Source organism: Notolepis coatsorum (assembly GCF_963971535.1).
Source record: "Notolepis coatsorum genome assembly, chromosome: 5".
Classification (NCBI taxonomy): domain Eukaryota; kingdom Metazoa; phylum Chordata; class Actinopteri; order Aulopiformes; family Paralepididae; genus Notolepis; species Notolepis coatsorum.
Window position 1 is genome coordinate 96,781,722 of NC_140169.1, and position 12,807 is coordinate 96,794,528.

Below are 12,807 nucleotides of genomic sequence, written 5' to 3' on the forward strand. Positions count from 1 at the left end.
ACACTTACTTGCCACTATAGTTAATTATATAGAGACTAACAACACTACGTGTCACTGGTTATTTCTATAGAGACTAACAACACTACTTACCACTGGTTATTTCTATAGAGACTAACAACACTACTTACCACTGGTTATTTCTATAGACTAACAACACTACTTACCACTGGTTATTTCTATAGAGACTAACAACACTACTTACCACTGGTTATTTCTATAGAGACTAACAACACTACTTACCACTGGTTATTTCTATAGAGACTAACAACACTACTTACCACTGGTTATTTCTATAGACTAACAACACTACTTACCACTGGTTATTTCTATAGACTAACAACACCACTTGCCATTATAGTTATTTCTATAGAGACTAACAACACTACCTGTCACTATGGTTATTTCTATAGACTAACAACACTGCCTGTCACTGGTTATTTCTATAGACTAACAACACTGCCTGTCACTGTCACTTAGTTTTACTGTAGTTTGTGCCTGTATTGATTGATTGATGAATTGATTGATTTAGTTATCGATCAGAGGCTCTTAGAGGTTTAGGTGACTAGGTGATGTGTAAAACTGTCTGGATACGTCCATATTTATCTTCTCCTTTAACACCAGATACTACATGAATGCTTGGTAGTAATTTAATTATATTATACTCTAGATAGTTAAAGTGTTAACCCGTAACATCCTCATTCTTGTTTGTTTTGGCAACATCTATGCTTTCCATCTTAAAAACTCATGCCAATTATTGAGTTAAGTTTTCTATTCATTCCAAACAAACTGCTGTTGCTGCTGGTGATGTAAACCACATCACTTCCTGTGAGCCGGATGATTTCCCCTGGAATGTCCTACCCATGGAGATATTATTTAATTGGACGAAGGATGGCAAAATGTCAGCGTAAGTTGCTCACCCAGGGCATAATGCTGATATATGGAAGCCCTGAGAGGCAAATTCAGTAAACAATCACGGTCCTCTGGCTCATAGAACATGTGCAGTATGTCTCACAGCTGATAGATAGTTGCTGTCTGCTTTTACTAGTTAACTTCACCAGCTGATAGATAGTTGCGGTCTGCTTTTACTAGTTAACTTCACCAGCTGATCGATAGTTGCGGTCTGCTTTTACTAGTTAACTTCACCAGCTGATCGATAGACGCTGTCTGCTCTACTAGTCAACTTCACCAGCTGATAGATAGACGCTGTCTGCTCTACTAGTCAACTTCACAAGCTGATAGATAGATGCTGTCTGCTCAGTACTAGTCAACTTCAAGTTACAGCTTACAAAATAAATACCGTAATTCCTCTAATAGTAACCGGGTCTCAAATACAAGCCGGGTCTCTATTAATGGCCGGGTGCGCTCTTGAGCTAAGCAATTATAAGCCGGCCTCCTAATACAAGCCGGGTTACTAATATACTGAGCTGCATACTGAGCTAGTTACTTGATTTCACTGTAACGTTGAAATGACCAGTGACCACCTGTAATTGCACTGTTTACTATTTCATACAGTACTTGGTTTCAATAAATGAACCCAGTACATTTTACTGGGTTCAAACTGACACAAAATGTTGATTTATTCATTATGATCCGTTTGAAAATTTGAAATATAGGCCTCCCTCTTATACAGGCCTCCTCCTAATACAAGCCTGGTACCCGCTACAGTTGAAACAAATACAAGCCGGGGTTACTATTAGAGGAATTACGGTAGTCTTTGTGGTAAAAAATGTGCAGTATGTCTCACAGCTGATAGATAGTTGCTATCTGCTTTTACTGCAGGTAGAATCACTATTGTGTTGTATCCATTGGCGAGAGTGGCAAAATAGACGTGAAAATATTTGAGATTATTACTTTAATAAATTAATGAAGAATAACTCAAATCACTACATCAGTCTCCAAATTACTGTCCAATAATACAGTCCACTGTCATATAAGTTTACTGTAATATTTGATGTTGAGAATCCCTTGACATTTGGAATTTTCACTGCCATCTTGTCACAATGGAGGGAAAACGTTTCCCTTTTCACGTCATCACAGGGTAGTAAACACAAGTCTTAGTTAACCCTTTCACCGCCGCGCTACCAAAACGTTTAACCCTTTCACCGCAGTGGCGTCGCGTGGGTAAAATAACAGGGGATGCCAAAAAAAATTATTAAATTTTTTTTTATTAATTTATTTAGGAAAAGCTTCGGCACGCCGAGAGGTACCCGTGGATTTAATCTCGCGAGGATCGGGGCAATATTCGGCCCGTGGGAGCAGTCACGGGTTAATAAAATTTTCAAATGTGCAGAGGGGAGGCCAGACTACTTAGTCTGCTGACAGGCCCGTTTTAAGGTGTGGGCAGGGCTTTAGTCAGCTCGAATCTGATTGGCTAGTATTGGTTTTGGAGTCCACATACATGGGGAGGCTGGAGAAAGACACCTCCCCCCTGCCTCCTCTCCAGTCTCCTCTGCTGCAGTGAGTCTGACAGTGTGTTAGAGAGAGTGAGAAGGAGAAGAGGGAGACATTAAAAAAAATAAAAATAACACAGATGAAAAATAATGATTTTTTTTATTATTATTGTAAACTATATATAATTTTTTTTCTTTCATATTTCATATTTGATATTAATTCATATTTTTATAGGGAGGCCTGGCTTCCGTTGGCTTCCATGAGGATTCGCCACTGTTTCACCGTGACAATAAACAGAAGGTTAACCCTTTCACTGCCACACGGCAGAAGGTTAACCGACCGTCGGTTGTGTGATAGTAAATGGTTAACCTTCTGTCGTGTGGCAGTGAAAGGGTTAATAATATGAACTAGGCCTGTCCCTGACTAAGGATTTGTATAGTCGACTTTGATTGGCAAACATTTTCCGATAGTCGACTGGACATTTTTTTAATATTTTTTTTGGGATCATTCCATTTGGGCTGTGGGGGTGCTTAATGTCTGAAGGAGTCGACTGAAGGCTTCTTGTCCTCTGCGAAAGCATGCAATTGGTCCACTGATGGATACATCTTGATATTTGTCTAGTCTAGTGTGTTCATTAGATGGGTGACATCCTCTTTCAGTGCCTTCATCAGTGTTTTCTTATGCAGTTAGCCTCACTGGTATGCGCGCCATTAGTGTTAGCCACGCTTCTAGGCCGCTTTGCTTTTGGAAAGAATGATAAATAAAAAATATATATTGTACTTTTTTTTTTTTTGCATTCGACTAAGAGGTTGGCAGTCGACTACGGCTCCTTTCGATCGATTAGTTGACTAGTCGAGGTCAGCCCTAGTATGAATTATGGTCCCGTTCCATTGAGGTGTATTGGGGGCCAGGGCCCTGGTATGTGTGCACGCTCTCTCACTGGAACAGCTGTACCTGTACACTGGAACCTGAATGGAACATCCTGGATACATCCAAGGAAAATATAAAAGAGTCATCATGTCACTGTAGCGTCAGTTCAGTTTGGCCGGCATTGAGTTGAATGGGTTCAGCCATCTCCTCGTTTATGACCTGTCATTTAACCATTTCACTACCACACTACCAAATGGTTAACCCTTTCACTGCCACAATACAGAAGGTTAACCCTTTCACTGCCACACTACAGAAGGTTAACCCTTTCACTACCACACTATAGACTGTTAACCGTCTGTAGTGTGGTAGTGAATGGTTAACCTTCTGTAGTGTGGTAGTGAAAGGGTTAAACAGCATCGGCAATGTTTGATATATTGGTTGGTGTATATTTCCTCCGATAGCTTGTCTATTTTTTTTTTTTTAATACAGGCTTCAATAAAACTGGCACCAAAGTCTGACACCAAGCAGAGTGTAGAACAATGGTGTTCTGACGTTACTTATGACCCTTCCTTCTTTTATAGTTTCCTTCGATACGTCCTGTTTACAAGAACGCAAATCAGCTCTTTTCTGGGTTATGAGAAATCCGGGAGAGACAGCGTATTTGGAATATTCTGATATTAGTCAGTACACTCTTGTAACTTGTAGCGGTGGTCAGCCCAATATAACGGCACGGTGGTGTAGTGGTTAACACTGTCGCCTCACAGCTAGAAGGTCCAGGGTTCGATTCCCGCTTGGGGACCAGGTTGCGGCGTTGCCAGGTACCCAGGTGGGGTATCTCCCGGCCCTTTCTGTGTGGAGTTTGCATGTTCTCCCCGTGCTCGCAAGGGATTCCCCTCCCGATAAGATAAACCCAATGGAAAAACATGCAGAACAGATCGCTAACGCTGTCGCGTCCCTGACGAAGACGGACAGGAGCACTTGGATTGGTCCCCGGTTGCGGCCCCACGGTGCAGCCCATGTCTGCTCCCGGTTGCCCTTGGGGTGGAAGGACGACGGGATGGGTCAAACACAGAGAGGAACATTTCATCGTTGACCCAAAAAAGAAATTGCATCTGTGTGAGCCGCCCATCGCATGTGTGTGTCACTGCATGACGACATTGTCAATGTGTGCAATGAATAAAGACTTCTTCTTCAAAGTCCAGTTTAATCTTAATCTTTAATCTTAATCTTAATAATCAAATGTTAAATTGTGCTTTGGGCGCCAGACAGGCTAAACCTGTCAACAAACGAAATAAGCGATATAAAGCTTACTATCCAATACCGGTTAACTCTAGTAACCTCCACTACAAAAAATGATAAGTGATAAATGATCACAAAGATAAAAAAAACAATAGAAATGTCATATTTAGCACTTACAGTGGATCACTTTTCAGTAAGAAACATATACATTCTTTCAAGGATATAGCCAATATAATATATATATATATATATATATATATATTGCCACAAAAGGTTTTCTAATAAAATAATGGTCCTCATTACAGTGCCACTCTGTCATCGAACTCGCAGACATAGTACATGTTGCGGTTGCAGTAGTGGTCCCACCAGTCCCCATCATCCGAAGACATCGCCACGCAGTTCTCCCTTTTCCCGCCGTCCGGCTGGCTGGACAGGAAGTGCTTGCGCCACTGGAAGTATGAGACACGCGTTCCGTCATCGAAGAGGTACAGGCCCTCGGAGCGCAGGTCGTTGACGCCCAGCCACACAGGCCAGTTCCCCGGGTGGAAGAAGGACTTGACATAGTCAGCCAGGGCCTCCTGCTCCTTGCGGTCACGGGGCATGGCCATGCGCCCGCCGCGCTCCAGACACTTCATGGAAGCTCCGGCATAGTCCTGGTAGCTGCGGTAGACCAGGTAACACTTGTAGCCCACCCGCCGGCCCTTCTGGCAACCTGGGGAAGAGGGTAGATAGATAGTAGTGGTTATTCACTCTTTATATAACCTGGTAGAGAGGAGTGGTTATTCACTCTTTATATAACCTGGTAGAGAGGAGTGGTTATTCACTCTTTATATAACCTGGTAGAGAGGAGTGGTTATTCACTCTTTATATAACCTGGTAGAGAGGAGTGGTTATTCACTCTTTATATAACCTGGTAGAGAGGAGTGGTTATTCACTCTTTATATAACCTGGTAGAGAGGAGTGGTTATTCACTCTTTATATAACCTGGTAGAGAGAGGAGTGGTTATTCACTCTTTATATAACCTGGTAGAGAGAGGAGTGGTTATTCACTCTTTATATAACCTGGTAGAGAGAGGAGTGGTTATTCACTCTTTATATAACCTGGTAGAGAGAGGAGTGGTTATTCACTCTTTATATAACCTGGTAGAGAGAGGAGTGGTTATTCACTCTTTATATAACCTGGTAGAGAGAGGAGTGGTTATTCACTCTTTATATAACCTGGTAGAGAGGGGAGTGGTTATTCACTCTTTATATAACCTGGTAGAGAGAGGAGTGGTTATTCACTCTTTATATAACCTGGTAGAGAGGAGTGGTTATTCACTCTTTATATAACCTGGTCTTTATATAACCTGGAAGAGAGGAGTGGTTATTCACTCTTTATATAACCTGGTAGAGAGGAGTGGTTATTCACTCTTTATATAACCTGGTAGAGAGGAGTGGTTATTCACTCTTTATATAACCTGGTGGAGAGGAGTGGTTATTCACTCTCTTTATATAACCTGGTAGAGAGGAGTGGTTATTCACTCTTTATATAACCTGGTAGAGGGGAGTGGTTATTCACTCTTTATATAACCTGGTAGAGAGGAGCGGTTATTCACTCTTTATATAACCTGGTAGAGAGGAGTGGTTATTCACTCTTTATATAACCTGGTAGAGAGGAGTGGTTATTCACTCTTTATATAACCTGGTAGAGAGGAGTGGTTATTCACTCTTTATATAACCTGGTAGAGAGGAGTGGTTATTCACTCTTTATATAACCTGGTAGAGAGGAGTGGTTATTCACTCTTTATATAACCTGGTAGAGAGGAGTGGTTATTCACTCTTTATATAACCTGGTAGAGGGGAGTGGTTATTCACTCTTTATATAACCTGGTAGAGAGGAGTGGTTATTCACTCTTTATATAACCTGGTAGAGGGGAGTGGTTATTCACTCTTTATATAACCTGGTAGAGAGGAGTGGTTATTCACTCTTTATATAACCTGGTAGAGGGGAGTGGTTATTCACTCTTTATATAACCTGGTAGAGAGGAGTGGTTATTCACTCTTTATATAACCTGGTAGAGAGGAGTGGTTATTCACTCTTTATATAACCTGGTAGAGAGGAGTGGTTATTCACTCTTTATATAACCTGGTAGAGAGGAGTGGTTATTCACTCTTTATATAACCTGGTAGAGAGGAGTGGTTATTCACTCTTTATATAACCTGGTAGAGAGAGGAGTGGTTATTCACTCTTTATATAACCTGGTAGAGAGAGGAGTGGTTATTCACTCTTTATATAACCTGGTAGAGAGAGGAGTGGTTATTCACTCTTTATATAACCTGGTAGAGAGAGGAGTGGTTATTCACTCTTTATATAACCTGGTAGAGAGAGGAGTGGTTATTCACTCTTTATATAACCTGGTAGAGAGAGGAGTGGTTATTCACTCTTTATATAACCTGGTAGAGAGGGGAGTGGTTATTCACTCTTTATATAACCTGGTAGAGAGAGGAGTGGTTATTCACTCTTTATATAACCTGGTAGAGAGGAGTGGTTATTCACTCTTTATATAACCTGGTAGAGAGGAGTGGTTATTCACTCTTTATATAACCTGGTAGAGAGGAGTGGTTATTCACTCTTTATATAACCTGGTAGAGAGGAGTGGTTATTCACTCTTTATATAACCTGGTGGAGAGGAGTGGTTATTCACTCTCTTTATATAACCTGGTAGAGAGGAGTGGTTATTCACTCTTTATATAACCTGGTAGAGGGGAGTGGTTATTCACTCTTTATATAACCTGGTAGAGAGGAGCGGTTATTCACTCTTTATATAACCTGGTAGAGAGGAGTGGTTATTCACTCTTTATATAACCTGGTAGAGAGGAGTGGTTATTCACTCTTTATATAACCTGGTAGAGAGGAGTGGTTATTCACTCTTTATATAACCTGGTAGAGAGGAGTGGTTATTCACTCTTTATATAACCTGGTAGAGAGGAGTGGTTATTCACTCTTTATATAACCTGGTAGAGAGGAGTGGTTATTCACTCTTTATATAACCTGGTAGAGAGGAGTGGTTATTCACTCTTTATATAACCTGGTAGAGGGGAGTGGTTATTCACTCTTTATATAACCTGGTAGAGAGGAGTGGTTATTCACTCTTTATATAACCTGGTAGAGGGGAGTGGTTATTCACTCTTTATATAACCTGGTAGAGAGGAGTGGTTATTCACTCTTTATATAACCTGGTAGAGGGGAGTGGTTATTCACTCTTTATATAACCTGGTAGAGAGGAGTGGTTATTCACTCTTTATATAACCTGGTAGAGAGGAGTGGTTATTCACTCTTTATATAACCTGGTAGAGAGGAGTGGTTATTCACTCTTTATATAACCTGGTAGAGAGGAGTGGTTATTCACTCTTTATATAACCTGGTAGAGGGGAGTGGTTATTCACTCTTTATATAACCTGGTAGAGAGGAGTGGTTATTCACTCTTTATATGACCTGGTAGAGGGGAGTGGTTATTCACTCTTTATATAACCTGGTAGAGAGGAGTGGTTATTCACTCTTTATATAACCTGGTAGAGAGGAGTGGTTATTCACTCTTTATATAACCTGGTAGAGAGGAGTGGTTATTCACTCTTTATATAACCTGGTAGAGAGGAGTGGTTATTCACTCTTTATATAACCTGGTAGAGAGGAGCGGTTATTCACTCTTTATATAACCTGGTAGAGGGGAGTGGTTATTCACTCTTTATATAACCTGGTAGAGAGGAGTGGTTATTCACTCTTTATATAACCTGGTAGAGAGGAGTGGTTATTCACTCTTTATATAACCTGGTGGAGAGGAGTGGTTATTCACTCTCTTTATATAACCTGGTAGAGAGGAGTGGTTATTCACTCTTTATATAACCTGGTAGAGGGGAGTGGTTATTCACTCTTTATATAACCTGGTAGAGAGGAGCGGTTATTCACTCTTTATATAACCTGGTAGAGAGGAGTGGTTATTCACTCTTTATATAACCTGGTAGAGAGGAGTGGTTATTCACTCTTTATATAACCTGGTAGAGAGGAGTGGTTATTCACTCTTTATATAACCTGGTAGAGAGGAGTGGTTATTCACTCTTTATATAACCTGGTAGAGAGGAGTGGTTATTCACTCTTTATATAACCTGGTAGAGAGGAGTGGTTATTCACTCTTTATATAACCTGGTAGAGAGGAGTGGTTATTCACTCTTTATATAACCTGGTAGAGGGGAGTGGTTATTCACTCTTTATATAACCTGGTAGAGAGGAGTGGTTATTCACTCTTTATATAACCTGGTAGAGAGGAGTGGTTATTCACTCTTTATATAACCTGGTAGAGGGGAGTGGTTATTCACTCTTTATATAACCTGGTAGAGAGGAGTGGTTATTCACTCTTTATATAACCTGGTAGAGAGGAGTGGTTATTCACTCTTTATATAACCTGGTAGAGAGGAGTGGTTATTCACTCTTTATATAACCTGGTAGAGGGGAGTGGTTATTCACTCTTTATATAACCTGGTAGAGAGGAGTGGTTATTCACTCTTTATATAACCTGGTAGAGAGGAGTGGTTATTCACTCTTTATATAACCTGGTAGAGAGGAGTGGTTATTCACTCTTTATATAACCTGGTAGAGAGGAGTGGTTATTCACTCTTTATATAACCTGGTAGAGAGGAGTGGTTATTCACTCTTTATATAACCTGGTAGAGAGGAGTGGTTATTCACTCTTTATATAACCTGGTAGAGAGGAGTGGTTATTCACTCTTTATATAACCTGGTAGAGAGGAGTGGTTATTCACTCTTTATATAACCTGGTAGAGAGGAGTGGTTATTCACTCTTTATATAACCTGGTAGAGAGGAGTGGTTATTCACTCTTTATATAACCTGGTAGAGAGGAGTGGTTATTCACTCTTTATATAACCTGGTAGAGAGGAGTGGTTATTCACTCTTTATATAACCTGGTAGAGAGGAGTGGTTATTCACTCTTTATATAACCTGGTAGAGAGGAGTGGTTATTCACTCTTTATATAACCTGGTAGAGAGGAGTGGTTATTCACTCTTTATATAACCTGGTAGAGAGGAGTGGTTATTCACTCTTTATATAACCTGGTAGAGAGGAGTGGTTATTCACTCTTTATATAACCTGGTAGAGAGGAGTGGTTATTCACTCTTTATATAACCTGGTAGAGAGGAGTGGTTATTCACTCTTTATATAACCTGGTAGAGAGGAGCGGTTATTCACTCTTTATATAACCTGGTAGAGAGGAGTGGTTATTCACTCTTTATATAACCAGTGGTCCGCAGCAAAATGACAAATAGTTTAAAGGAACATGCCAACATTAGGAGAAAATGTGCTTTACCGTCTTCTCCAGAGTCAATAAGAAAGACACAAATGTCCTCTCTGTGCGTTCAGTAGAAAGCTATCAAGCTGCAAACTAGCCTAGCTTAGCACAAACAAATAGAAGCAGATATGGACCACTAGCTTAAAACTACGGGAGAGGTGTTTTTGGCCAACAGCTAGGCTAGTGGTCCATATCCTGTCTGCCTCTGTGGGCCCGCCTCCTCTGCCTGCCTCTGTGGGCCCGCCTCCTCTGTCTGCCTCTGTGGGCCCGCCTCCTCTGTCTGCCTCTGTGGGCCCGCCTCCTCTGTCTGCCTCTGTGGGCCCGCCTCCTCTGTCTGCCTCTGTGGCCCCGCCTCCTCTGTCTGCCTCTGTGGGCCCGCCTCCTCTGTCTGCCTCTGTGGGCCCCGCCTACTCTGTCTGCCTCTGTGGGCCCGCCTCCTCTGTCTGCCTCTGTGGGCCCGCCTCCTCTGTCTGCCTCTGTGGGCCCCGCCTACTCTGTCTGCCTCTGTGGGCCCCGCCTACTCTGTCTGCCTCTGTGGGCCCGCCTACTCTGCCTGCCTCTGTGGGCCCCGCCTACTCTGTCTGCCTCTGTGGGCCCCGCCTACTCTGTCTGCCTCTGTGGGCCCGCCTACTCTGCCTGCCTCTGTGGCCCCGCCTACTCTGCCTGCCTCTGTGGCCCCGCCTACTCTGCCTCTGTGGGCCCCGCCTACTCTGTCTGCCTCTGTGGCCCCGCCTCCTCTGTCTGCCTCTGTGGGCCCGCCTCCTCTGTCTGCCTCTGTGGCCCCGCCTACTCTGTCTGCCTCTGTGGGCCCCGCCTACTCTGCCTGCCTCTGTGGCCCCGCCTACTCTGTCTGCCTCTGTGGGCCCTGCCTACTCTGTCTGCCTCTGTGGGCCCGCCTCCTCTGTCTGCCTCTGTGGGCCCGCCTCCTCTGTCTGCCTCTGTGGCCCCGCCTCCTCTGTCTGCCTCTGTGGCCCCGCCTACTCTGTCTGCCTCTGTGGGCCCGCCTACTCTGTCTGCCTCTGTGGCCCTGCCTACTCTGTCTGCCTCTGTGGGCCCCGCCTACTCTGTCTGCCTCTGTGGCCCCGCCTCCTCTGTCTGCCTCTGTGGGCCCGCCTACTCTGCCTGCCTCTGTGGCCCCGCCTACTCTGCCTGCCTCTGTGGCCCCGCCTACTCTGCCTGCCTCTGTGGGCCCGCCTACTCTGTCTGCCTCTGTGGGCCTGCCTACTCTGCCTGCCTCTGTGGGCCCGCCTACTCTGTCTGCCTCTGTGGGCCCCGCCTACTCTGTCTGCCTCTGTGGGCCCCGCCTACTCTGTCTGCCTCTGTGGCCCCGCCTACTCTGTCTGCCTCTGTGGCCCCGCCTACTCTGTCTGCCTCTGTGGCCCCGCCTACTCTGTCTGCCTCTGTGGCCCCGCCTACTCTGCCTACTCTGTCTGCCTCTGTGGCCCCGCCTACTCTGTCTGCCTCTGTGGGCCCCGCCTACTCTGTCTGCCTCTGTGGCCCCGCCTACTCTGTCTGCCTCTGTGGCCCCGCCTACTCTGCCTGCCTCTGTGGCCCCGCCTCCTCTGCCTGCCTCTGTGGCCCCGCCTCCTCTGTCTGCCTCTGTGGGCCCCGCCTCCTCTGTCTGCCTCTGTGGCCCCGCCTACTCTGCCTCTGTGGGCCCCGCCTACTCTGCCTGCCTCTGTGGGCCCCGCCTACTCTGCCTGCCTCTGTGGGCCCCGCCTACTCTGTCTGCCTCTGTGGCCCCGCCTACTCTGTCTGCCTCTGTGGCCCCGCCTACTCTGTCTGCCTCTGTGGGCCCCGCCTACTCTGTCTGCCTCTGTGGCCCCGCCTACTCTGTCTGCCTCTGTGGGCCCCGCCTACTCTGTCTGCCTCTGTGGCCCCGCCTACTCTGTCTGCCTCTGTGGGCCCCGCCTACTCTGTCTGCCTCTGTGGCCCCGCCTACTCTGTCTGCCTCTGTGGCCCCGCCTACTCTGTCTGCCTCTGTGGCCCCGCCTACTCTGTCTGCCTCTGTGGCCCCGCCTACTCTGTCTGCCTCTGTGGGCCCCGCCTACTCTGTCTGCCTCTGTGGCCCCGCCTACTCTGTCTGCCTCTGTGGCCCCGCCTACTCTGTCTGCCTCTGTGGGCCCCGCCTACTCTGTCTGCCTCTGTGGCCCCGCCTACTCTGTCTGCCTCTGTGGGCCCCGCCTACTCTGTCTGCCTCTGTGGGCCCCGCCTACTCTGTCTGCCTCTGTGGCCCCGCCTACTCTGTCTGCCTCTGTGGCCCCGCCTACTCTGTCTGCCTCTGTGGCCCCGCCTACTCTGTCTGCCTCTGTGGCCCCGCCTACTCTGTCTGCCTCTGTGGCCCCGCCTACTCTGTCTGCCTCTGTGGCCCCGCCTACTCTGTCTGCCTCTGTGGCCCCGCCTACTCTGTCTGCCTCTGTGGCCCCGCCTACTCTGTCTGCCTCTGTGGGCCCCGCCTACTCTGTCTGCCTCTGTGGGCCCCGCCTACTCTGTCTGCCTCTGTGGGCCCGCCTACTCTGTCTGCCTCTGTGGGCCCCGCCTACTCTGCCTGCCTCTGTGGGCCCCGCCTACTCTGTCTGCCTCTGTGGGCCCCGCCTCCTATGTCTGCCTCTGTGGCCCCGCCTACTCTGTCTGCCTCTGTGGCCCCGCCTACTCTGCCTCTGTGGGCCCCGCCTACTCCGCCTGCCTCTGTGGGCCCCGCCTACTCTGTCTGCCTCTGTGGGCCCCGCCTACTCTGTCTGCCTCTGTGGGCCCGCCTCCTCTGTCTGCCTCTGTGGCCCCGCCTACTCTGTCTGCCTCTGTGGGCCCCGCCTACTCTGCCTCTGTGGCCCCGCCTACTCTGTCTGCCTCTGTGGGCCCCGCCTACTCTGCCTGCCTCTGTGGGCCCCGCCTACTCTGTCTGCCTCTGTGGGCCCCGCCTCCTCTGCCTCTGTGGGCCCCGCCTACTCTGTCTGCCTCTGTGG

The 12,807-nt window shown here is 46.6% G+C and overlaps 1 protein-coding gene across 1 annotated transcript in view; it reads right to left on the bottom strand.

Moving 5' to 3' along the window:
• Nucleotides 1-4,436: 4,436 nt before the first annotated feature.
• clec11a (C-type lectin domain containing 11A) overlaps nucleotides 4,437-12,807 on the bottom strand; it is a 40,323-nt gene continuing 31,952 nt past the window's right edge. The window contains exon 5 of the mRNA XM_084314453.1: nucleotides 4,437-5,212. Coding sequence (XP_084170579.1) covers nucleotides 4,800-5,212 — 413 coding nt within the window. The 3' untranslated portion in view covers nucleotides 4,437-4,799. The remainder of the gene's footprint in view (nucleotides 5,213-12,807) is intronic.